At 41.7% G+C, this 25,136-nt stretch overlaps 1 protein-coding gene across 1 annotated transcript; it reads right to left on the reverse strand.

Annotated features, from left to right (window-relative positions):
- Positions 1-1,141: 1,141 nt before the first annotated feature.
- On the reverse strand, positions 1,142-3,225 carry LOC306951305 (protein EOLA1-like; the record flags this gene model as incomplete). Its single annotated transcript, XM_079541785.1, has 2 exons — positions 1,142-1,359; positions 2,961-3,225. 2 exons carry the CDS (start codon positions 3,223-3,225, stop codon positions 1,142-1,144), a joined length of 483 nt encoding a protein of 160 aa, XP_079397911.1.
- Positions 3,226-25,136: the final 21,911 nt, after the last annotated feature.

A 25,136-nucleotide genomic window follows, 5' to 3' on the forward strand; every position in this document is an offset into this window, starting at 1 on the left:
ATTTCTCAGAACACTCTTGTGTGGCACATTTATGCTCAAACAAGCTGTTCTGAACCTGTGAAAGGGAGAGAATGCTCCTGAAAGTTCTTTTTAATATATTATGAGATTAAAATTTTTAGTTCTTCAATCTTGAAATGGTGACAACTGTCTCCTTTGCATTTTACACTGATGTTTCTAGTGCAGCCCAAACTTAATAAGGATTGTCCAAAATGCAAGTAAAGCTTTGGTACGAGAAAAGAAGAGCATATTCCCTGCATCTGCCCTGTGTCCATAGTGGAATAAATGCCACCCAGGGAGAAGCAGGGGTGTTCTGCCTGCATGGGGAACTGCTCCGTTCTCAGCAGCTCCAAGGCAAGACATGCAAATGTTCAAATAATCTGTCTTAATGAAAAGTGTTCTCCAGTTCTCTTATCCTTTTTTGGTGTTTTTTTTTGTTTGTTTGTTTTTTTTTTTTTTTTTTGTTGTTTTGTTTTTTTTTTTTTGAATCCTGCTTAGCTCCTAAAAGAAAACAGCTTCAGACCAAAACTAAGAGGGGTGAGTGTCACTGGCTTTCATCGAAGAGAGTGTGTGGGCTTGCTATCAGGAAATAAAGTTTCATTCAGAAATGAAAATACTATGGTAATGCCTCTGTTCCATGTGAGAAAAAGAGTTCAAGATCATTGTATGAGATTCATGTAATCTTTTAAGCAATTGTTCGGAATTACAAACCACCACTGGGAAACTTGAAGAAACTGCTTCAGATTTAGCAGCTGACTGAGAGGTCTAGTGTTTGTTAGTTCTTTATATATATATATATATATATATATATATATGTATGTATGTATGTATGCATGTATGTATATATACACATGCATCACACAGCATTAGACTGGAATCATTTTAAATCGGAACACATTACCTTGACCATGCATTATAAAATGATGATTTATTTACACTTGTATGTACATAAAACATCTAGTGAAACGTGACTCATTTTCAGTAATGATCATAAAAAATGGCATCTTGATTCTCTCTCTTCAGAATAGCAATTCTTCAAGCAATTACTTTTGGAAGGAATACTGTTCAATTCACTGGTATTTAAGAAGGCGATCTGTCAAGAAGTTTGCACTTAGGCAGAAGAAAACACAGTGTGGGGCAACTCCTACGATTCTGAAGGGATCAGTTCATCAGGGATGTCGACCTGCCACACTCCTCTGCTCCCTTTTGCAGGGATTGGTTCCAGAAGCCATCTTGGATTTGAAACAACAGTCAGGTATTTCTGTTCTAGATTACTGAGAACAGCTTTGTTTTCCAGCTCCAAAGTCTTTTCAGGAGGTACATCTTCTGGATACAAGGATGTCTCTCCAATGTCAATTAATCCTGTATCAGAAAACAAAACAGTTTGAGAAACTAGAAAAAAGTTTTCCAAAAGTAAAACCTCCCAGAGGACATACAAAGCTGCTGATTTATGCTGCCAGAAGAAGACAGTACAAAATATGCACACCTTAAACAAGTGTCAGTCGTTGCAGAAGACAGCTTGTTGCAAGAGGGAATTTCAATGTTGTTTAAAGATTAAAAATACTAAATTACCAAGGAAGCTTTTACAACTACCCAGTTTAGCATGCATGGTTACCAATCCACACATTCCTTAGTACCTAACAATTTTTTGCACTATAGAACCAGTCTTCTGGAACAAGCAATAGAAGGAATTGCTAAAAATATGCAAATGAGAATGTGAGATACAGGGTGTGAAAACTGAACTGATACCTGGAAGGAATGTTTGACACACACTTTGAGTATTCAGAGCAGTAACGCACATTATTCTTCCTGTTGGAAATATCCAAATAATGTATCAGGACGGTATCTCTGATAAAGCAGATTTTATTCGCAGTTGCAATGTTGGGCCTCCTGCAAGCAGGAGAACTTGCAGAAAGCAGCCTTACATCTTTTATGCCCCACTACTTGACGCTGATCTCTTTCTCCCCTGGTTCCTCATTGGCTGGGTACTCAGGATCACAATCTTACCAACACTCAACTAAACATACACATACTGGCTAAACATCAATTTCTGCTAGCTAAGCATATATCACTAATTAGTTAAGTTCTCACATTTGCTCATTCAACACTTGGTCACTGTTTCTGGACATCTGCTTGTCCTAGCATAGAGATAAGCTTGGAAGGAGGACAGGGGGGAGTATCTTGATGCCTGCCTGTTGCATCCCAACCTACCCACACAGCAAGGCAAGCCAGCCTTGTGTAGAGGCCCTGGCTTCTATGATGTTTGTTAAGTCTGTTTTTCTTTTGCTGAGGGTCTCTTATCCAAACAGAATAGCCCTACAACATGCTTTCTAGTCCATAACACTATACCTATGCTATTTGGAACATTTAAAAACTATTGCAGTTTTGCAAGCAAAAATTAATCACACATTAATTCAGCAACTATATTTCTAACATAGATGGTATTTCTACTTTTTCACATCAGCTATTTCTAAGGACGAGCTACAAAATACAAATACACTGTGCTCTACTTCTTCAGATCATTTCCCCTTTTTAATATCTAATGCAGAAACAACATTCCATTCCTACATTCTGCACAAAATAATTCAAGAAGCATCACTCTATCCTAACTTTGTACTACAGAAATAAAATCATTCGCTGCCCAAGTAATAAGACCGATAGAGCAGCTGTAGAACTGAAACAGAATTGATCTAACATGACATGAAAAGCAATGCCGTATCACAAGTTCACTTGACTGTACTGCACTGCAAAACGCTGCAGGTTTTCATACGCTCAAAGATGTAATAAAAAAAGTGGAACTGCCACCCTGCCCAGAGCTGCTCAGCTCGGGGGGCAGCATTGCCCAGCACAGCTGGATGGCGATGCCGTGACGCGCCCGGCCGTGCAAAGCAGGCACCCGTCCGAAGAAAACACGCCGAGAGATGAAAAGCTTGCTCGGAAATGCACGGCCCACAGCTGCCCACCTGCGATAACTCCTCTGCCGAACTGCTCCCCTTTTTCCAGCAGCTCCTGCACCTCCTGCAGCGTCATTCCCAACCTATCCAAAAGAATCGCCCTCCACGACTCATCCTCCCAGTCCTTAACGGCGATATGAACAGCCACGGTGCGGTTCCGGTACTTGGCGAGCACCGGCCGCCAGCGAGTCTCTATGGTCTTGATCCGGTTTAAAACCAGCCCAGCGTAGGGCTGGCGGAAGGAGAGGCACCCGACCTTCATCTCTGCGTTCATCGGCACCCGCCGGGTTTCGGATACGCAAACGCGGCCGGCAGCACCCCGCTATCGCCGGCCCTTACCCGGCCCTCACCGCCCAGCACGGCGCGGCCGGCCCCGCTCCCGTTCCGCACCGCGCTCAGGGCTGCCGGCGGAAGGAGCGAGACGGGGCGGAGCGGCGCTGGGCGGCCGTGGCGCTGCCGCCTGCTGGATGGCTGAGCGGGGAGGAGAGCTGCGGGAGCTGCAGGGAGGAATAGTAATGCTCACGCGCGGGAATGCGACCGAGCTCGCCGACGGCGAATCCTGGCTGCGATGGCTTTTAGCGCTGTGTGAAAACGCGTTCTAAACCACGAGAAGTCTCAAAATAGCGGGATCTCAAAGGCAGGAAGAGAAGGATGACCCGGTGGAATCAGAGACGGGCCGCTCGTTTAGTTGAGAAAGGCAGAGGAAGTTCCCCGGCGAAGGGTAAGATCGAGAGGATGCTTTTGTTCTGCGCGGTTGTTTGTCAGCGCTGTGTAGCAGCGGGGCTCCGCCGTCACCGCGCGGCTCTGCAGCGGCCCAGGGCAGTGGCGGCGGGGGTTGATGAGCGGCGCTTTAGGGGCTTCTGCTGAGCGCTCCCAGCGCACCCTCGGTGATTATTTTGTACGCTGAATTATTTAATGGCTGATAGCATTTAAATGCTGAGAGCTCATTTATCATATTTCTGTTGTCTGAGTTTCCTTTTTTTTTTTTTTTTTTTTTTTTTTTTTTTTTTTTTTCCTTGGACACTTCATAGAATCATAGAATCCTTAGAGTTGGAAGGGACCCTTAAAGCCCATCTGGTCCAACTCCCCTGCAGCGAACAAGGACACCCACAGCTCCATCAGGTACTCAGGGCCTGTCCAGCCTGACCTTGTGCATCTCCAGGAATGGGGCACCAGCACCTCCCCGGGCAACCTGTGCCAGTCCCTCACCACCCACACTGTAAAAGACTTTTTCCTTACATCCAACCTAAATCTACCCTCTTTAAGCTTGAAACCATCTCCCCTTGTTGTGTCACAACAGACCGTGCTGAAGAGCCTGTCCCCTTCTTTCCTGCAGCTAATGAAGTGTTCCAGGTGTTCCAGATGGAATCATTTCAGCCCTTTATATAATGTCATATCAAGAGAGAGTAATGGATGACGTGAATTTAAGGTCGTTGTAGTTTTTACGGGGTTATTATTTTAAATGTCCCTTAGCTTTAAGCTATTTCCATCTTACTAGATGTGCATTAGTTGAGGAACCTGTTGAATCTGATTAGCGTTGCAAGCATGTAATAAGCTTTTGTGCTTTTTCTTGTATTTCAGTATTTTTCCCCTGCATTATTCATTTATATGAGGGCTCGGAGGAGGTTTTCTTCTGTGTTGTATGCTTGGTTTGCTTTACTCTCATAGAAATTTTAGCAAGATGTGTATGACGTTTGGTTGCACAAATAAAATATTTTTTTTTCCTGATTGAAGCAAAAATCTCACTGTTAATTAAGCTCTCAAGTTTAACAATTTTAAGTAAAATGTGAATGGCAAAAGACTCATGCTGTTACTAAGGGTGATTAAATGTTATGTCAGAGAACTGCCTGTCACGGTTTGTGGAAACCTTGTCCAGCACACTGTGACATTCACTAGAAGACTGAAAAGCAATTAGCAGCAGCACGTAAATAAGGCCGTGACATGGTCTCGTTCTGTGTGTGTGCATTAGCACTTGGTGTGGTGAGTGGAAAGCTGACTTTAGTGGATTTAGTGGGATGTAAGACAGCCAAGCAAGCATTCTGATCTTGGCAGATGATCAGCTTATTTTGAAGATCTTAGATCCACATGGTTTTTACACCTTTGGCTCCTTCAGATTCTAACACCAATTTATCACAGAATCACAGAATCACAGAATCACAGAATCACCCGGGTTGGAAGGGACCTCAAGGATCATGTAGTTCCAACCCCCCTGCCTAGCAGGGCCACCAAACATCCACATTTAGATCAGGTTGCCCAGGAGCCCGTCCAACCTGGCCTTGAACACGTCCAAGGACGGGGCATCCACAACCTCCCTGGGCAGCCCGTTCCAGGGCCTAACCACTCTCCTTGTAAAGAACTTCCCCCTAACGTCCAACCTAAATCTTCCCTCCTTCAACTTGGATCCATTTTCCCTAGTCCTGCTATTGTCAGCCCTTTTGAAGAGTTTACTCCCCTCCTGGGTGTAGGTTCCCTTCAGGTATTGATAGGCTGCAATGAGGTTGCCCTGCAGCCTTCTCTTCTCCAGGCTGAACAAGCCCAACTCCCTCAGCCTGTCCTCATAGGGGAGGTGCTCCAGCCCCCTGATCATCTTAGTCGCCCTCCTCTGGACCCTTTCCAAAATCTCCATGTCTTTCTTGTACTGAGGGCTCCACACCTGGACACAGTACTCCAGATGGGGCCTCACAAGAGCCGAGTAGAGAGGGACAATCACCTCCCTGTCCCTGCTGACCACCGCTCTCCTGATGGAGCCCAGGATCCCATTTGCCTTTTGAATTTATCTATTTGCAGAACAGTGTTTAACATGATAACATTAATGTTCCAACTACAGAAAATTCTACAAGTTTGGTCTACTTTTCAGGAAAGTGTATCTCACTTCAGTATCTCTAAATTTGTTTTCCTTAGGATATTCCTCACTTTAACTTTATGGTCCAATATAGACTGCATAATTCTCATTGCAGAATTACCTCTTTCTGTGGAGTTAAGCAATGCCTAGTACATCATTTACAAGGACTCAGGCTTGATCTCATCTAGATAAGCAAGCATTGCTGTGTTTCCTGTCAGATTTGTTCAAGAACTGATTTTACATGATTCAGTGCAAAGTGGAATGTGCTGGAATATCTTGGGTCAAAATCAGGGTGAGATACTTGGTGATCAGTTACAGTTTATTTCAGAAGCTGGTAGAGGCACTGCGCTGTATGCTCCACGATACTGGAAGACAGAAATGAAATTTCAGGTGTTAAAAACCATGAAACACATTACATACTGTACACTGCAATTACTTGTACTGAGCGGTCACTTGTCAAAAATCATCATTCACAGAAAGATACAGGGCATACTGACATATGGACACTCGTTGCTATTTCCCATCTTTTAGGACATCAATGTGAAATGTGATTCAGTAGTTTTTGACAGTGATTCCATCTGAAGGCGTTCTACCAACTTTCTGCATTATCTCTTTTTTCCCTTAATTCTGCTCAGCCTTCCTTTCTCACTGTCATTTCCTGAAACTGTATACAGAACTGGGGCAAAGGGGCTTGGTTCCACATGTCAGTAATGTTTTTAGCAATATTTCACTGATGCAACAGCCCCTAAAAATTGAGTGAAAACGTGGAGGTGAAACTGGGGCATGGAACTCATACTGTGGCTTTGCTGTCAGGGGGAGAGTAAATGGAACAAGAGCTTTTCATTCCCAACTTTTCCACATTTCACCTACCATTTTGGCCTTTCAACTGCAGAATTAACGATTAAGAATTTGCTTAAGGTCCATTATTCCAAGACCGAGTTGTGTTCAGAATCTTGGTGATTTAAAAATATTTGGAACACAGGTTCCACTGTAATTAATGCTGGAAACATACTTTACAGGATCTTGTAGCAGAGCATAAAATCATGGAGTCGTAGAATGATTTGGGTTGGAAGGGACCTTTAAGATGATCTAGTTCCAACCTCCCTGCTGTAGGCATGGACACCTCCCTCTAGATCAGATTGCTTAGAGCTGCATCCAGCCTGGCCTTGAATGCTTCCAGGGATGGGGCACCCCCAGCCTCTCTGGGCAACCTGTTCCAGTGCCTCACCTCCCTCACAGTAAAGAATTTCATCTTATTATCTAGTCTAAACCTACCCTCTGCCAGTTTAAAACCATTTCCCCTTGTCCTGTTGCTACCTGCCCTTATAGGAAGTCCCTGCCCATCTTTCCTGTATGCCCCCTTTAGGTACTGGAAGGCTGCTATAAGGTCCCCCCAGGGCCTTCTCTTCTCTAGTCTGAACAGCCCCAAGCTCTCTCAGCCTGTCTTCATAGGGGAGGTGCTCCAACCCTCTGATCACCTTCATGCCCCTCCTCTGGACCCGCTCCAGCAGCTCTGTGTCCTTGTGCTGGGGATCCCAGAAGTGGATGCAGTAGAGGTGGGAGTGAGAGCAGAGGAGATGGGCAGAATCACCTCTCTCAAAGTACTGGTCACACTTCCCTTGATGCAGCCTAGGGTGCAGTTGGCACAGCCCAAGATACGGTTGATCGTCATCATGTATACCGTGAGGCTACACTTCTGACAAATAAACACAAGACATGGTGTGCAGTGTGTGCTGATGATTCACTACTAATTAATATTGGATGCTGAATGTCAAATGGTTTAAGTGGTCAAAATATTTGTGACCCCAAAAGTGCTTTGTTTTGTGTGATTGTGGAAGTTTTGATCTAGTAGCAGCAATGCAGAAGCATTTTTTGTCTTGGAGTTGTGTAGGTTTTGTGCTATGCCCAGCTCAGTGGATCATATGGTCTGATCAATCTGTTGTTGCTGTTATTCATTTTGGTTTAGTTTTTGTCCATGTGTTTTACAGTAGCTTCGGAAAAGATTCTTTATTACAACATTTGCATGATGTAGTCTGTTTCAGAAAGGAAGTGTATTCTGTAAATTACATATTCCCTCCAGTGTGTTCAGAGGGAGAAGACCTGCTGTTTTATACAGCTGACATAAGTGTCTGCCATTACTTTTTTATTATTATTCAAGCTTCGGCAGTCAAGGACTTGTAAACCTCTTTTATATCTTGCATGTTCATTACATAGAACAATCACATTAATAAAAACTCCAGAATCAAAACAAATTTGGTCTGAGGCATTCAGCTGGCTGCTGATTTTGATTTAATCAGTAAGAGATGCCAAAAGTTTTCAGGAAATTTTGGGTGGTAGAATAAATTACATTAATTTAAAGAGCCTGTAGCTTCTCACGGTGAAACCTTCAACTGATTGCTAAAGGACATGGTAGTAACTTTACTGGATTCCAAATAGAAGTAATCTGCTTATAAAAGTGAATAAAATTTACTGTAACTATTAAAAAAGCCTAGCCATCCAACAGCCCCAAACTATAAAAACTATCATTTACATAGCCCGAGTATGTGTTGAAAAAACAGCTCCAGCTTCATGTTATTCTTCAAGCCAAATAAAGAGCCTTTAATTGTGAATGAACTTAAATACTTACATTTTACCATGCTGATCTCTGTTTCTTTGCATGTACTGTGAGCAGTAATGTTTGCTGAATGAATGGTTGGTTACATATAGCAGAATTTTCTCCTGTCTGAGGAGTGTTTCAGTGAGGTTTCTCAGCGTAGGTAACTTGGTGTTGAAAATTTGCTTGTATTTAAGTGCTGCTGAAGAATAAAATGCATGCACATTGAATTTTCTTATGCAGATTTCAGTATGTTTTCCTATCAGATTATATGCGTATGACAAGTCTTATATAAGAACATACAGACTATTGAATTCCATGGTAGCAACTATTCATTTTTAAGTAAGAAACATAAAAGTATAAGTTAGATTGCAAGCATTACTCTTCTGCATGTTTGCAGTCAAACATATTGCCTTTTGTAATGGTTTGTGACACCAATCGTGGTGGTACGTAGTAGCCAAGTACTGGTAGTTTTTCCTGATTTATTGAATGTAACTTCCTTTCTGTACAGAAAACAAAAAAAAAAACCCATCACTGAAGATCATCAAGCCTGCTATGGTGTTCTAAGAAAGCCTTGCTTTCCTCAGTTAGAATTATTTCCCTAAACTAAATGGAAAGCATTATCATAAATAGGTGTTTTATTTGTTGTTGTTCAGAACGAATACATTTACTAGAAAACATCTACTGAACTTGGCAAGGAATATGAAAAACAAAAGAAGGGATTCTACAGGTGCATTTGTCAGAAGAGAATGGCCAAGGAGAGTGTAAGCCTCTGGTAAATGATGGCACCAAGCTGTGTGGTGAATTGATATGATGTAAGAAAGGGATGCCATCTAGAGGGACATGGACAGGCTTGACAAGTGAGAACATGACAACATGTGAGCAGAATGAGGTTAAACAAGGCCAAGTGCCAGGTGTTGGTCATGGATTGGTGCAGTCCCAGATACGTGTACAGACAGGGAGAATTCATTGAGAGCGGCCCTGCAGAGAAGGACCTGGGGGTTCCTGGTGGGTGAAAATCCAGACATGAGTCAGCAGTGTGTGCTCACAGCCCAGGTCAACAGTGTCCTGGGCTGCATCAACAGGGGGCTGGCAGTGGGCAGGGAGGTGATTGTCCCCTCTGCTTTGCTCTTGTGAGACCCCATCTGCAGTACAGCACGGGGCCCCCAGCACAAGTAGGATGTGGGGCTGTTGGAACGGTCCAGAGGAGGAAGATGCTCGTAGGGCTGGTGCACCTCTCCTGTGAAGAAGAAGGCTGAGGGAGCTGGGTTTGTTCTGCCTAGAAAGGAGAAGGATCCAGGCAGATCTCACTGCAGCCTTCAAATACTTGAAGGGAGTTTATAAGCAGGAGGGAAACCAACTTATCCGTGATCTGATAGTGATAGGACAAAGGGGAATGAGTTTGAATAAAAGAGGGGAGAAGTTAGTGTGGGGTTATATGTTAGGAGAAAATTCTTTACACAGAGGGTGGCGAGGCCCTGGCACTGCTGCCATGAGCTGTGGTCCCATCCCTGGAGGTGCCAGGCCAGGCTGGCTGGGCCCTGGGCAGCCTGAGCTGGGGGAGCAGCCAGCCCACAGCAGGGGTTGAAGCTTGATGATCTTTAAGGTCCATTCCAACCTAAGCCAGTCTATGATTCTGTGAAAAAGAGTGCAAGGAAACTTTCAGGCACATTGCCAAAAATTAAAAATGAATGCAATGTGTTTTGGCTGTGCTCACTTCTGTTTGCTTTCATCTGTTGTTCAAGCGGTTGAGTGCCTTTTAATTTCAAAGACTTGAGTAAGAAGAGAACAAACATCTTCAGAAAATGCCTCTATGCACATCTTTATGAAGAACAGGAATGCTTTGGTTGGTACAGAAGCTTGTAGGCTGGACAGAAGTGAGCTGCAAATGAGATAGAAGATTTACATTCTTTGATCAGACGTTTAAATGAACATTTAAACCAGGTTCTAGTCATGCATTTGCATTAAAACACTGTTCTAGTCTTCCTTCGTCTGTGGGAAAGAGATGCATACAGAATGTATACATATATGTCACATTTTGGCAAAGGGACCGAAGCTTAGACGTGTTCCTGCTGAGAATGCAGGCTGGAGCTGCGCACACTGTTTGTATAGCTTTGCAGTGGAAGGAGGAGTCAGCAATTCCATGTACTGAGATAGATTAGATGTAGTGCAAATAGTGACTGACGCCTCATTAACGTCCTATTAACACAGGAGTTAAACTTCTAAAATTCCATTGTAGACAATGAGTTTTCTTTTGTGTTTTTTTTTTTTCTTCTGGTCATTTCATAGCATTTTTTTACATCATCATTTTGGCAATCTTCATGTTGCATACCAATCTCCAATCTTATGGCATCTTTTATACTAAGGATTGCCACAGATCCCTAATTTTCCTACTTGTTTGCAAAGAAATGATTTCTTTCCAGAACTGCACTTTCTGATTATGAAGTTGCCCAGACACTGATTGTTACAATTTGGACTTCTTCTGTAAGTGGGAGTCTGTAGATTTCTGACAGGCCAATATAAGGTTTTTCTCGTTGTCCTACAGTGTAGTAGACACTCTCTGCACCACCTTCCCTAAATACTGAATGTCCCACCTTGTCCCTTTTACACCAGGTCTTGCTGCTGAATGTTCCACCCGTTTGAAAGCAGACCCAGTTACATGAGCATGGGGCAGGCCTGCTCTGCTGCTGGTGTTGCCCACTTAATGATCCTAAACTGGAAGGCTGCCAGTATACAGAGACTGTGCTGGAGCTTTTCTGAAGGTTAAAAGAAGGTGATAACTTCAGGGTGAGCACCAAGCTAGCTGATTTAGAAACACCTTGGGAAGCTCTCAGTAGCAATTGATTTTTGTTGCTGTTATTGAGATGTATGGCTTCACGCTGAGGTAAGCTGCAGGGGAAGGAGAGCTCGTTGCCTTTCCATGCTGATTATGATATCCTATTCCACAGGCAACTCTGGGTGCAGTACAACTGCATAAAAGATTTTTAAAGATAAAACTGAGCAGCACCTCTGTGTGTCCGTGGATCCCTGCCCATGTTTCATCTCCTCTGAAATGCTGAAGGCTTTTTTTTGATAATACATCTTTCCAGTCCCACTTTAAAGAGTGCATTCTTAGTCCATCTGATGGATGCTTTCCTTCCAGCTTCACAATTATCTCAGTTTTTCTTTCATTTTCAGATGCAATTTGTTCTAAAATATGGACAGCTTTCCTTTGTTTCTTTAGTACTATATATCTTACATGACACTTACGCAGGTTAGGAAATCGTCCTCGGTTCTTACTGTGTTTAGCTAAGTGCCTTTTTGTTCCGTCTCATCAGAAGACTCATAAAGAAGGAGGAGAAAAGGACTTGTCTCATCCCTTTGAATTAATAACAGAAGATATTTCTGGGAGGAACGACAAGAAAAAGAATTCGTATGCAGAAGTAAATGCATTTTCACACTGTTCCTGTAAAGCTCTTTTGCAAATAGAACATTTCTTTTTTACTCTTATTAAAGCATTAGTAAAAATAGAAAAGGCAGTTTCTGTCTCTGGATTAAGTGAAAAACTCGCAGCACCACCTCCACTGGGAGAAGTGCCCCCACCTGGGGGGTCAGCCCAGTGCTGCTTCTGGTTTTTGTTTGTTTCTTTTCCTGCTGGTGGTGATGGTGTGCTTTTGTTAATGGCATTCATTGGTGTCAACACTGTGTTAGAGAAGGAAGTAAGCAATGATCTATTATATTTCTGGCAGGGATGTTATCAAACAGCTTAGGAAGGACAGCCAATGCAGGGTAGTTACATGTTGTCTAAGGGATTTGAGATAAAATGGAGGCTTGTAAAACAGATATGTGTATAGAAGACTTGATGCACTTGCGTATGTTTGTGGTGATTAGAAAAACAGATAAATGCCACATCTAGAGCAGATTGGTTTGCTGGCTAGTGGCAAAATTCTTTTTCTAGCATTTTCAAATAGGATTTTCAAATATCTTACTCTTTCTAATAAGCCCATGTGTGCCAAGTCACGTTTTTAATTAAACAAATTAAATAATTTAGTATGTGCTCTTAATTTCTCATAGTTAGGTCAACTGGACCAAATTTTGAGAGTTATGTTGAACGCTGCTGTCCTGTTTGTGCCGTGTTCCTCGGTCTTTTGCAGCTGTCCCCTAGGTGGCACCAGGACCCACAGAACGGCCCCCTGCCTTCGGAAAAGGCCCCAGAGCTGCTGGTGGCACCGCAGAAACATTTTGTTGAGCGCTCAGTGGTTGCCCATCCTTTAGTTACTGCTACCATTCCTCCAGAGACAGCGTTGTTGTCCTGCTAAGTCACAAATGCTAGTGATTAGAACTCGATCAGCTAATGGTTTTAGTTGTTATGAACTTGGAAAATTAACTTGGAAGCGTCTGATGCAGATAACTTAAAGGACACCGAGCAGTGCAATAGGCTGTGACATGCTTGTGCTCCGTTTGGCAAGGAGCTGCTGTTGGTGTAAGTGCTCCTAGCACAGCTCCAGTCCTGGTCCCGCTGTGCTGGCAGTGTTACCACTCCTGCATCTATCCCTTCTGTGGCTGCTAAGTGCAAGGACGTGTGGGACACGTGAAAGTTCTGGTTGTCAAACATTAAGTATGAAGTATTTAATCTCTTCTGGAAAAAAACAAACAAACAAACATAATTCACTTTTCTAAGAGGACTACACTGTGACATCACTAGATTCGTGTTTTGTTTTTGTTCTCAAGAGGAAAGTACTGCTTCCTCACTGGAACAATTCCTCTTTGGCAACTGAGATTTGATAATGATAGCAAAAACAAAACAAAACAAAAACAAAACAAAACAAAAAAAAGCTTGTTCCTACCAGCTTGTTTTGTTACAGTTATTCGTATCTGGATAAGAGTATCAGATAGTAAGTTGCTTTGGTAAGTTACTGATGTAACTGTGTCTACTTTTCTTATCAATAGATGTTAACAATATATACCATATATATACCAATATATACCATATCAATAACAGGTATATTGTGAGCTGTTCTAGAGCCAGTGTTTCCACCACTGTTTCATTAAAGTGCAATACAGTTTGGCACAAAATAAAACCCTTGTGTTCCAGACTGTCCCCAGATACCAGAGGGGATGGCTGGACTTAGATTCTAAGTGATGCCCTAATTCAGTAATAATAGCCCGGCAGCATTCAATGTATTGAACTGTGACAATTACAGATGTACTAACAGCATGATACACTTTCAATCTAGTTGCATTCAGTGAGCTCCTATGGTCATACTTAAGGAATCTGGTTGCATTCAGTGAGAACTCTTATGGCTACATTCATGAATAGTGTACTACGTTGAAGCAATGGATGCACCAATTCTTGGGATTCCTGGTCATAACTTTACTGCCTGCAAAGCACACACAAAGGAGGAGAAGCCTGTCCACAAGTGCATCAGTTATAAGACCAACTCTACAGGGATGTCTGAGTTTCCTGAGGAAATGCTGAATATTATCAAGAGTTCAAATCTTACCCAGAGGTGCCCCTATGGGTGGAAGGAGAAGCCTGCCAACTGCTCCCAGGAGTCAGAGGTGGTCTGTCCCTGGCATCATACCTTTGTTATGATAGGTGTACAGTGCTCTTGCTTCACTTTTCAAGGTACTGACTAGAAGAATTCAGGGTGCATGCTCAATGAGGAGTAGTCACATCTTCAAGGCAGGCAGCTTTTGTGTTGGACGTGTGTTTTATTATTATAATGAGCAAATTTCACCCAGAGGATGGTATTTTCTCAAAGAATGACAGAGCATTGGCTCTGGGTAACAACCAGGCAGCTGATCAGTTCTGTAGTACTGTCAGGTTCCCATCCTGGCAGTGGTATCACAGACCTGGCCATGGTGTCTTCACTCTGCTCCACCTCCATGCTGTTTCTCTTAGAGGCAGCACATCAAGCTTCTCTCATGTTGACAACACTGAAGGTTTCCTAGGGAGCTTCTGTAGAATGGATTCCTTGCACACCAGCTGCACTCTGCTATTGCACTTTTCCTTAATTTGTAAAGAACATTGTATCTTTAATATAAATCTAACTTCTAAGTCACCGCTAGCAATGATTCCACAATTACTACACGATCAAAAGGGGCATGGTATTTTTGGTGTGCTGGCAGAGGAAATGTTTGTCTGCAGCAGCTGCTGTGCTTTCATGCTTCCCAAGCAGACTACACACAAGTTTACTTCACGTGGATCTTCTGAGGTATGACATTAGATGCTTTGGACAAAGAGGAATTGGGAATCTTTTGCAGCTGGAGTTTTATGGATGACAGAGCTGAATTTGAAGGGCAGCATGATATCCAGTGCCCAGCCCTGCAGGTTGTTTGAGAATTTTCACATAATAAAAAGGGAGGTGGAATGGATGCAGTGGTGTCTCGTGAAGAATTGATATTATGAGACATTTTTGTGGTCTTCAATTTGGAGCATGATTCTGGGTTTTGTTGTTGATTTTTAAAATTATTTTAGAACTAATAGAACACATATTTTCTGAGTTAATTTGGCTATCGTAGAGAGTTTGGAGCTGTGTCATAGAATGCTTCTCTTGCAAACCACAGACTAACTGACCATTAATTATCATCAGGCAGGAGGATGTTTTTTGCCATGTAAAAATACGGAGAATGGAGAATGCAGTAAGCAACAAATAATGAAATTACTATTAATAGTAATTATCCCAAGGCTGCAGTTCTTGGTGAAAAAGTTGTCTTTGATTTTAATACCTGCTTGGTTGTGACTGTCGTCTATTTGCTGTCAGTTGCACAATCAAAGTTCTAGTAACAAAACCCACGTATCTCTTTCCTGCTTGTCTTCATATGTTAGAATTGTTCCTTGTGGCTGCCTGTATCAGAAGCTAGCAGGGTGCAGAGCTGGAGCTGAGAACCTGCTGCACACAGGGTGTGTGTTTCAGCGGATGAGACTGGCTCTGCTCTGACCCCATCCGGTCCATTTCACATCCTGTGCTTCAGAAGTTCCTGATCTGAACTAAAATACCAGTATAGATGCAACCTGTATTGCTGCACCTCAGAGCACCAAACCAATGATGTTCCATGAGTAGTAAGTAGCTTAAAATCTCATACAGACTCTTTTGGAATTTTTGATAGGCCCTCAGTGTCTGGTTACACTTCGTCTAAAGCAGCAGTGCAGCCTCTCAGCTGAGATGTCCTGTGTGGTGTCTGTTGTACCTATGCTTTGTTTGTCACAGAAGGATAGAGTGCTTGTTTAGTAGTAATTGTAAATTCTCATTCCTTTTCTGACAACTTATTACTGCTCATCTAATGGGCTTTCTCCAACAGATCTTATTCATATGATTGCTTAGCAAAGCAAAGTCTTACCGAGTTATTTCCTTTTGTTTTAATAAAACATTAATCACCATTGAAATTCATATTTGGAAAGACAGTGTTCTTCTGCAGCTAAATATTGTCAGTTGGTGCTGTGGATCAGAAATGTTCTGCTACAGGCCATCAGTTCTTTCTGAATTTTGTTGTGATTCCTGTTCTTGCATTTGGAGGAAGCTCTAAGACCAAGGCATTGACTTTTAGGGGGACCAGTCTTGGTACAAGTATTCTGTGTGAATATAGCTTGTGTGGTGTAATTCCCAACGTGTGATTCGTGGTGTGATGCCCACTGCTCTGTCTGGGTGGCTTTCCAACAGTAATGGTGGAAGTACCAGCATGCAAGGTCAGGAGTGCACTCGTTGGTAAAGAAAGAAGCAGCTGGGGCCATGTGGCACTGAAGGTGACTACAGGGTAGTCAGGGTGTTTGTTTCCAATAGAGAATTCAGGTGTCAGTAAAAACGGTTTTACTGTGAAGGGTGGTATGTTTAGAATCATAGAATTGTGTTACAGAGTTGGAAGAGACTTCCAAAAGTCATCTAGTCCAAGTCCCCTGCAATAAACAGGGACATGCACAGATAAACAGGGACATGCACAGATCCCCTCTTCTCGCCCTGCTGGCTGTGCTGCTTTGGATGCACCCAGGATCCAGTTGGATTTCTGGTCTGTGAGGGCACAGTGCTGGCTCATTCCAGCTGCCATCCACCAGCACCCCCCGGTCCCTTTTGGCATATTGTTATACTCCCAAACTTGTATTGGTAGTGAGGGTTGCCATGACCAAGGTGCCAGACCTCGCACTTGGCTTTGTTGACCCTCTTTGGGTTCTCCTGGGTCCCCTGCTCAGCCTGTCTGGGTCTCTCTGGATGCCATCTCATCCTTTGGGTGTTTCGACTACACCCCACGGCTTGGTGTCGTCTGCAAACTGCTGAAGTTTCACTCATTCCCACTATCAGTGTAATTGATGAAGATATTAAAGAATATCAGTTCCAGCACTGACCCCTGGGGGGTTGTACAGTTAGATGTTCTTGGAAGGACATCTTTCTAGTAGGAAAGTAGTGTTTAAAAATCTGGTCTTAAATCAGAATTGCAGCCCTGTTTCCTTGGTATTTTTTGGCTAAGAATTCTGTATTTTTACACTTATATAACATGTGTCATTTCACAGCGTGGTTTCCTTAAATATTTTGATTCCTCTCACAAACATTAGTTATAAAGAAGGCAAAACTTTTGAAGCACGGCTACATATGTTTCGCCTGAGAAAACGGGAACATTTTTAATTCATGATCTCACTGCTGAGAACGCTGTGAGTTTGTGCAATGAGTCAGTGATGGAGTCCTGCCCCAGCCAGGCTGGCGGTGGCTGAGCCCTGCCTTCCTGCCAGGGTCTGCCTGCTGGGGAGGGAGCTGCAGCACCAGCACAGCTATCGTCATCCTCTGTGCCATGTGAACACCCGGCACGCTTGGGTTGAGAGCGTGTGCGCAAGTTGCTAGGCTTGAATGCAGAGCCTGAAAATAGCAGATCCAGAGAGAAGTATTTAAACCCACTTGAAATCTGATCTATTGGTTTTGGCAGAGCTGAAGACAGCCGAACCTAACGTGCTGTTAGAGCCTGTGAACACGGCACGGGGCGAATGCAACATATCAAAGTTTTGCAGCTTTAGGATTCCACAAGGAAAGCGTTTCTTCACCTGGTACTTAAAATCTAAAGCCACGATTGTTTGTTGCCTCCTCCTGAGGTGCGGTGTCACATTGCTGTGAAAGCCTCCAGGACTTGGAAACCACTATACTATTTACCTGAATACCTTTTACGTATCTTCTTGCTGTTTAAAATGCGTGTAGCATGCACTGCAAGCTGCCAGAAGCATCAGTTGTCACCTGTACGACGTTCTGCTTATGGAAACCGAACGTCCTTAGTAACTCACACGGTGCAGCTATTCTACTTGGTAAATGCCTACTTGCATTAGAAATGTAACATCTACTCTATTTATCTACATATATATTTATTTCTTGTAACTGCCAGTTACCACAAGTCAGGCAATAATTCCCTATGCAGTTTAAGGAGGAAAAGGATTTAAAAAGAGCTGCTAAATGCCAGTGTGTTCGACGGGCATGATTCTCCTCTCCAAACAGTAATTCTGCAACAGCACAATTGTCAGCCAAGCTACAAGAGCAACAGTGATTGATTCATTGGTGGTGTTCTTTGTAGCTGTACAGGGAAAGCTAAGTAATCTCCAGGTGATTACTAATGTGAGCCCTTACTTTTATTTTTCTTTTTTTTCCCCATTTTTAACGTATTTTTAAATTCAGTGACAAATTTTCTTACATCTGTTCACTGCTGTAGGATGCAAAGCGTTGTTAAAACTTAGGTTTGCTCTGTATGTGCTTGTGGTGAGTAAATGCAATTGCATTGCTAGAAAATTAACATGATCAGAAGCACTAATTAATGTCATTGAAGAGGATATGCATCACAAACATCTTCTATAATTCACATAATTTAAACTTCGTTATTATTCTATAAAAAGCTGAAAATTATTTTCACTTTCTTAATGATGTAGTCAGCTCAGGTTGCTCAAATGAGACACCAGAAATAGATACATGTTGGAAGTGTGCAGCTAGAAAGGAGCAGTGAGAAACAACTGAATTCCAAACATGGACAGCAGCAGCTTCTTTGCTGACCCATGGGCATGATGCTGTGCTGTTACTGGAGAGCAAAATCAAGGAAATCGACTGACACCAAGCGTAACATTTACTTTTCTGCACCGTGGAGGTAAGAAGAGATCATTACAGTCATCCTACTTCATAAAGAGCTTTTAGGCCATTGCATTCAAAATATTATTGAATGCCAGTGTAGAATTCCAGCATTCGGCGGCCTGTTGTGCTGAAGGGGACACAGGAACAGCATCTGAGACTGAGTGATTTTTGAAGGAGTAAACTAATGCATCATAGCGTATTCATTTGGCACGCACAGTCCCATTTGTGTGAGTGTTCATTTAGTGGATACTGTTTGTTCTGTTTCACAGCAGGTGAGATGAAAAGAGGATAACGTGTTTGTGGTCTCCACAAGCTGTGCAGGCATCCTGAATGAGTTTTGGTTACCACTGTCTTCTGTGCTGTTAATGGTGTTCCTACCCAAGCTCTCCTATACTCCTGAAAGAATGAGTTCTACACAAGGTTATTGCCTGGAGAAACATAAAACGTGTTCCCTTGCCTCAAGAGGATCAATTCCAAGTTACCTGTGATGCCCTGCTGTGCCTGGCAGTGCTCACGATGAGTCCAGTTCCAGAACAAAGAGCTAGGGTTGTACTTTGGCACAGCAGGCGTACATGCATGTCCTGCTGCTTTTAAGGAGGTACACTATGTCTACTTATTTATATGTATGCATACATATATAAAAAAAAGTCAGCTGGAATGGTATCTTACATTAAAAAATGGCAGCATGTAAAAAAAAAAAAAAGTGGTTTTTATAATCTGAAATGTGTGTAACTCAACTAGTTGTTTCCAATAATCCAATTATCCAACAATACCAGCCAGAAAGTGGGATTTATTTTATTTTTTTCTTCCAGAATGTTCAAAATAAGAGCCAAGGTTTGCATAGATTTCTTTGTGTGGTTATAAATTCAGAAAAACTGTAGCAGGGTTATAGAGCTTGATTCTCGCTTGTTTACATCACTAGCTTGCTCTCGAGGAGTCAATGCCTCATGCAACCAGGAAAGCAAGCAAAAGGAAGGAGTCTGTCAAAGCTCCTGTTCAAATGCACTGCATCTATCAGTACCTACTGTGCTTCCCTTTAATTCTGTTGCCATAACATGGGAACCATAATGACACTTGCCTCTTTTTCAGTCTGCTAAGATCCTTGACAACTGCAGCCAAGGCTTTTTGTGGTGATAAAAATTGTGTACCTTTTTAGACAATTTCTGCTGATACTACATTTAGAAATTGAGTCAGTACAATGAACTGTCTCCCAGTCAAATGCAGAGTTGCTATATATCTTATGAACATATCATAGATGACTCCAGCAAAGGTTTATTGCCATTTTTTGCAGAGGGCTGTAACTGAAAATTACAGATTGCATTCCAAGAACCAGCTTACCCTACCGCACTTCTTAAAGGGCACTATCAAGTCTTTTAAGGCATCATTTTTTTCCTTGCAGTTTTCTTTTCCCCTGATATGACATTTCTAAGTACAATTTCTTTTTAAATGTAATTTTATCTGCCTCTTGAAATGTACCACTTCTTCACCACTTTAATGCTATTGACATGTTTGTCTTTAGATTGTGCTTATTCTGCACGACACTATTCATCAAAGTCATCAGCATGAATAGGATTTGTTCTTCAGCTCAGTCTTTCCACCAATGCCTTGTTGAGGTGACCTTTCTAAAACACTGTCATAGAGATATCCATCTTGATAATTGTCTACACAGTTTTGGGAAATCCCAGCTATTTCTTTCCTATCACAGGCCTCGGCCTTTTATATGCATTATTAACCATCAGGAAACAGAGCAAGCAAGAAAAGTAGTGTGTATGCAAAGCTTGGGGTTTTAAAATGCATTTTGCTGTTTTTAATGGAGTCAAGTATGTGAAGCAGCCTGAACAGAACTTGATTTGTAGCCTGAAGGTGGAAGTGATCAGTCCTGTACCCAGTGATCAGCCTGTGTGCCAATCAGCTTTGCATTTATGAATACTCTGATGGAATCTTAACATATTTTGATCAGTTTATAGAGAAGAAGGCCTGAAATTTTATTTTTTAAAAACTAACAAAAAAAAAACAACTTATGAAATCTTAAAAAATTCCCTGTGCATTTTGTAAATATCTGTCTTAATAAAATTAAATTAAAAGCCATAATTCTCAGCAGTTTAAATGCTTGTGATTACAATTTCTGTATTGTAGCTTCTGTTGCCGTTTTGCTTTCGTAGTCATCTGTGTAAATACATTCTGAACAACGTTACTGGCCTTGGATGGTTAAAGTACTGGTAATGAGAAATGGAAAGAATGAGCAACCTGATGGCTATTAAAAGAAGGCTGTCAACAGACCCTTCTGAAAGCACATCTAGTGTGTGTCTGCATGTGTCTGTATCACTCTGTGAATCTGTTTGTAAAATCTCAGTATGCCTAAGCTGTCTGAGTCAGCTCAACACTTCTGTACATCCATCTGAGGATTAACCACATTCTGTATAGTCTAAGATTTGTATGGGAATAACGAGCAAAATCCCAGACCATAAGTTGTTGAATTTGCTCTCATTTTGTGTGGATGAGTCCCACTGGTATATACCAGGAAAATTAAGTTGATGAGTGAGAAATATTTTAGAATTGCCAATAGACAACCAGGTTTTATGGCTACAAAATTGAGCCATCATTAGATATAGCTGATTCTTAAGTATTCTCAGAGAAAGTGCAGTAGACTCTAAGTCTACTTAGAGTGCATGAGAGATCTCTCCAAGCTTCCTCAGGAATCCCACTCCAAGAATATTGTCGTTAGTCCAAAGCTGAGTACATAATGTAAAAAAATAAATAGTTTATAAATCTGAATCTAGAGTTTTTTCCATTCTTATTACCCACTCTTGTCCTGGATTCGTAGACTACCTTCTACAGGTTCAGATTACCTTCAAGCATTCCCAGCTGATTTCAGTGGAAAGGAACTGTCCAAGTGCCTTGTAATCATACTGTGATAATAGATGTTTTCAATGCTTTGGCACCCTTTCACGTTGCTGAAAGCAGTGATTTTATTACTCCTGTCAACTCTATGGGGTTCAGCTGTTTCCCAGCCCTTTTTTTCTTTTTTTTTTTATTAATTCAGTGGAAACAACCAGACTATAAAATGGTTAAAGAAAAGCTTTCTGCAGACCGTTTTATTTTCAGCTTATAGAATTGTGTCTTAAAGCTAGGCTTTGTGAATTAGCTCTCCAGCTTTGGAAACTCAGATCTTGATATTTAAAAGGAAATGTAGGATCCCCTATCAAAAGATCCCTTTTAACATGCTCAGCACCAAGGCTGAAGATAAAATGTGGAAGTGCTCTGCATGCAGTGTTGTGTGTGTTTATATGAAGTTTATATTATGCTAGGTGCCAGCAGTGCGTTGTTGTCTTGTGGCTAGTTCTGTGGCTTTGAGGATGCAGTAAGATGCCTGCTGCACCTGATCAGCTGGTTTAAGCTCCTGCAAACCGTGCATCTGTGCTGAAGGTAAGTCTTTTGGAATGTATTAACTGTATTTAATTTGGATGATTTGGGGAAGTAATTAATATCTCAGGAAATGCCTGACAAATGTTGACTGAGTTGAATAAAGAACAGAGGTTCCCTACTGAGATTCATGCTTAGTACTGTGTGCTCTCCTGTATTGTCTGTGGAAAATATCTTTGTCCATCAGAGAAACAAAAAGACCTTCAGCAGATTGTTTTATTGAACTCTTTGTAGGTATTAAGAAACATAACACTAGCACTTCTGCCACACTGCTGTCATTAAATAATAAATCATTGCTGTAGCTGCCTAATGGGATATGTAGCAATGCTGATGGTGGCAATCTAGACCAGAACTAAAGTAGATTAATTTAAAACAGAGCAAAAAGAGTAGATAGCAGAGCTCAGCACAACAGTTCTGGGATTGGAACCTGGTATGTAACCACAAGAAAGAGAATAACATAAATTAGATCTAACAAAAAAATGATAAAAGTATCTTTCACGGTCCTTACTTATCCTCCAGCACCTAATTATGAAACTGTCCTACAAGCATTAATGAACAGAACACATTTTCAGCACTCCTACTTATCTGAGATCTCTTATCCTAATGTAGATAGAAAACAGAGGCTCTGGAAGGCGAGAAATGTCTTCTGATCAGAAGTGCTGTTGACCTGTACCTGCCTTTTATCCCAGAGGAGGTATGGATGCACAGGGCTTAGGAAAGGAAGGTTCTATTTCACATCACTGATAGTGAGGTTTGCTACTGAAGAGTGCTTCCAACCAAGCAAAGCTATTTCCTATAGAAGCTTGGGCTTCCCGAGCCCAAGCCCATCTGTGGAGGCAGTAGGAGTGCACAGCTGGCAGTCCCAGGGCAGGGCCTGAGGTGAGAGCTGCCCATAGCCAGGCACAGGGAATCTGCTTTGGCTGCCTCGAAGGGAGCACCCCTGCCACTGCAGGCTGCCTGGGCTACGCACAGCCCCAAGAGCAGAACTGCCTGCAGCCAGCTATTGCATTGCTGTGCATTGCGTCTGTAACATGGAATGCCTTATCACATTATTAAAATCTATCTGTTTTTAAAAATTATTCATCAGATGACTTAAAGAATCATCGATTCCTAGACAACGAGCTGCTCTGAAAACAAGTAAGTCTCTGTGAGGAACTGGGTGGTAGAAAGCCAAGGAAACCAAAAGTGATTGTTCTGTTAGTGTGACTTTGGTTGTTTGCCCTGTGTAGGAGTCTGACAAAATGTGCAAACGTTGAATTTGCAAAACTAATTAGCACATAAAAGTCCAGCTGTAATAGCAATCAAAACTTGCTGGTTCAACATACTATGGTTTTTTTGGGGGGGTTATTAACACATCCTGCACATATGGCCCCAGTTGAATATCTGGAGCTGCTCATATCAGCAAGTTAATATCAGGGGATTTAGCTGCAAGTTTTTATTGGTGGCAGTTGCAGAACCAACATGTGGTCTGACTGACTGGTGCTTCCAGCGTTGTTTGCATCTGTAAGGAAAAGAGGAAAAAGTGACTGTTACTGCTCTCCTTACCCTCCACAATAATGAGGTACTGTGTTTTTCAGACTCTCTGGTTGAGATTGCTGTTTGAGAGACCTGGTGGACTGTGGCCTTGCTAGAAGTTGTAACTACGGCAGCAAGGCAACGCTGGTGGTTTGCATGTCACTGTTGAGATTTACTTGCTCATAGTTGTTTAATTGCAGGATTTTGCTGGCATTTTCTTTACCTAGGGACTGCAGGGAGAGGGACAGCACGAAAGTATGAACGAAGATTTCATTTTACCTTTTTCTGAAACAAAAACCAACCGAGCAAACAAAGCACCCAGACAACGGAAAATGCACACTTTGTAGATTTGCTGTTTTCCAGTCAAGGTAGGTTGTCTTGTAAAACTTACTCCAACAAAATTATTTCAAAACACCTCTTTCTCTGCGATTCTCAAATCACCACTTGGTAAATTTTAGCATTTAAAATCAACATTAGGAGGAATTTTAGAAGTTTCACTAGATAGACAAACAGAATGTATTAGCCCAAAGTAGGTACTGAATTGCAAATAGAGAACTGCTTATGACTGACACAAAAGGTGCTTCTACTAGACTGTTTCTATACCAGACACAATGCTTTACTTAATGTGCAAATACAGTGCTTTTGGCGTGACACAGCTGCCTTTGATCTCTGTAAATGACTGACAGTGAATTATGTATGTTGGAAACTGACCGGCAGGATGTCTTAGGGAAGATGAATGGATGTGATGTTACCTTGCAAAACCTGCCAAACATCAACAGAGCTCAGATCTTGGTGGGAATCTATGCAAAGTACTTGATGGTACTTAGGCTACATGCTGGTAAAAATACATACAATAAAGCACTCTTCTTGAAATAAGTCGGGGAAACTTCTGCTCTCATAGTGAACAAAGAAAGCCAGACTTGGTGGATAATATGCTGGCACTTCCTTCTCTTCCAGTTCTCTTCAAAGTGGTAAGAATGGGTTTAATTAGTCCTTTTTAAAGCACTTTAATTCTTCCAAGCATTTTCTTCTTACTTGAGTGAAATAATTAAGAAGTTTTTGTTATGTTTAATCAAAATAAGATTTCTGGATTCCTTCTTTTGATAATAATGATTTTAGTTGTGATATTTTTATAACCATGCATATTTTCTAATTCAAATTGCATTGCTTTTTATTTCCAAGGTGAGTTCTTGCATGCAAACTGCTTCATGAAATAAGAGAACTTTATTGTAGGTAAACTGGGTGCTTGCTCAAAGACTTGTTTAATACTTTAAGAATGAATCTGTTGAATTATGTGTTCCACATATTATTGCTGTATTTTTCTTATGTTGTGTTCCATCTTTTCTTTTTACTCAAATAAATTCAGGACTTTAGAGCCCTACTGTAGATTGCAAACTGAAATTCTTGATATATATATTTAATAAGAAAGCTTAAACCGCTTTAATCTGGACCACGGAAGAAATCTTTCAGTTCCTGGATTTTTTCAGTTGATGTTTTGATTGATGGTTGGATTGATGTATTGATGTTGATGGTGTTATTTGAGCAAGCCACGTAGAAAAGAATAGACACTTGTAACACTGCTCTTCCTGTTTACATTTTCTCCTGAATTTTGTTTTTCAAGATTAAAATTTATGTACAGTGAGAATAGAGACATCTTCGATTTACAGCGATCCCATGCTTTTGGTAATGAAAATAGACTTTATCACTACTAGAACTAAATCTAAGCACAAAGAATGATGAAG

This window comes from Tetrao urogallus (genome assembly GCF_951394365.1).
Source record: "Tetrao urogallus genome assembly, chromosome: 13".
Lineage (NCBI taxonomy): Eukaryota > Metazoa > Chordata > Aves > Galliformes > Phasianidae > Tetrao > Tetrao urogallus.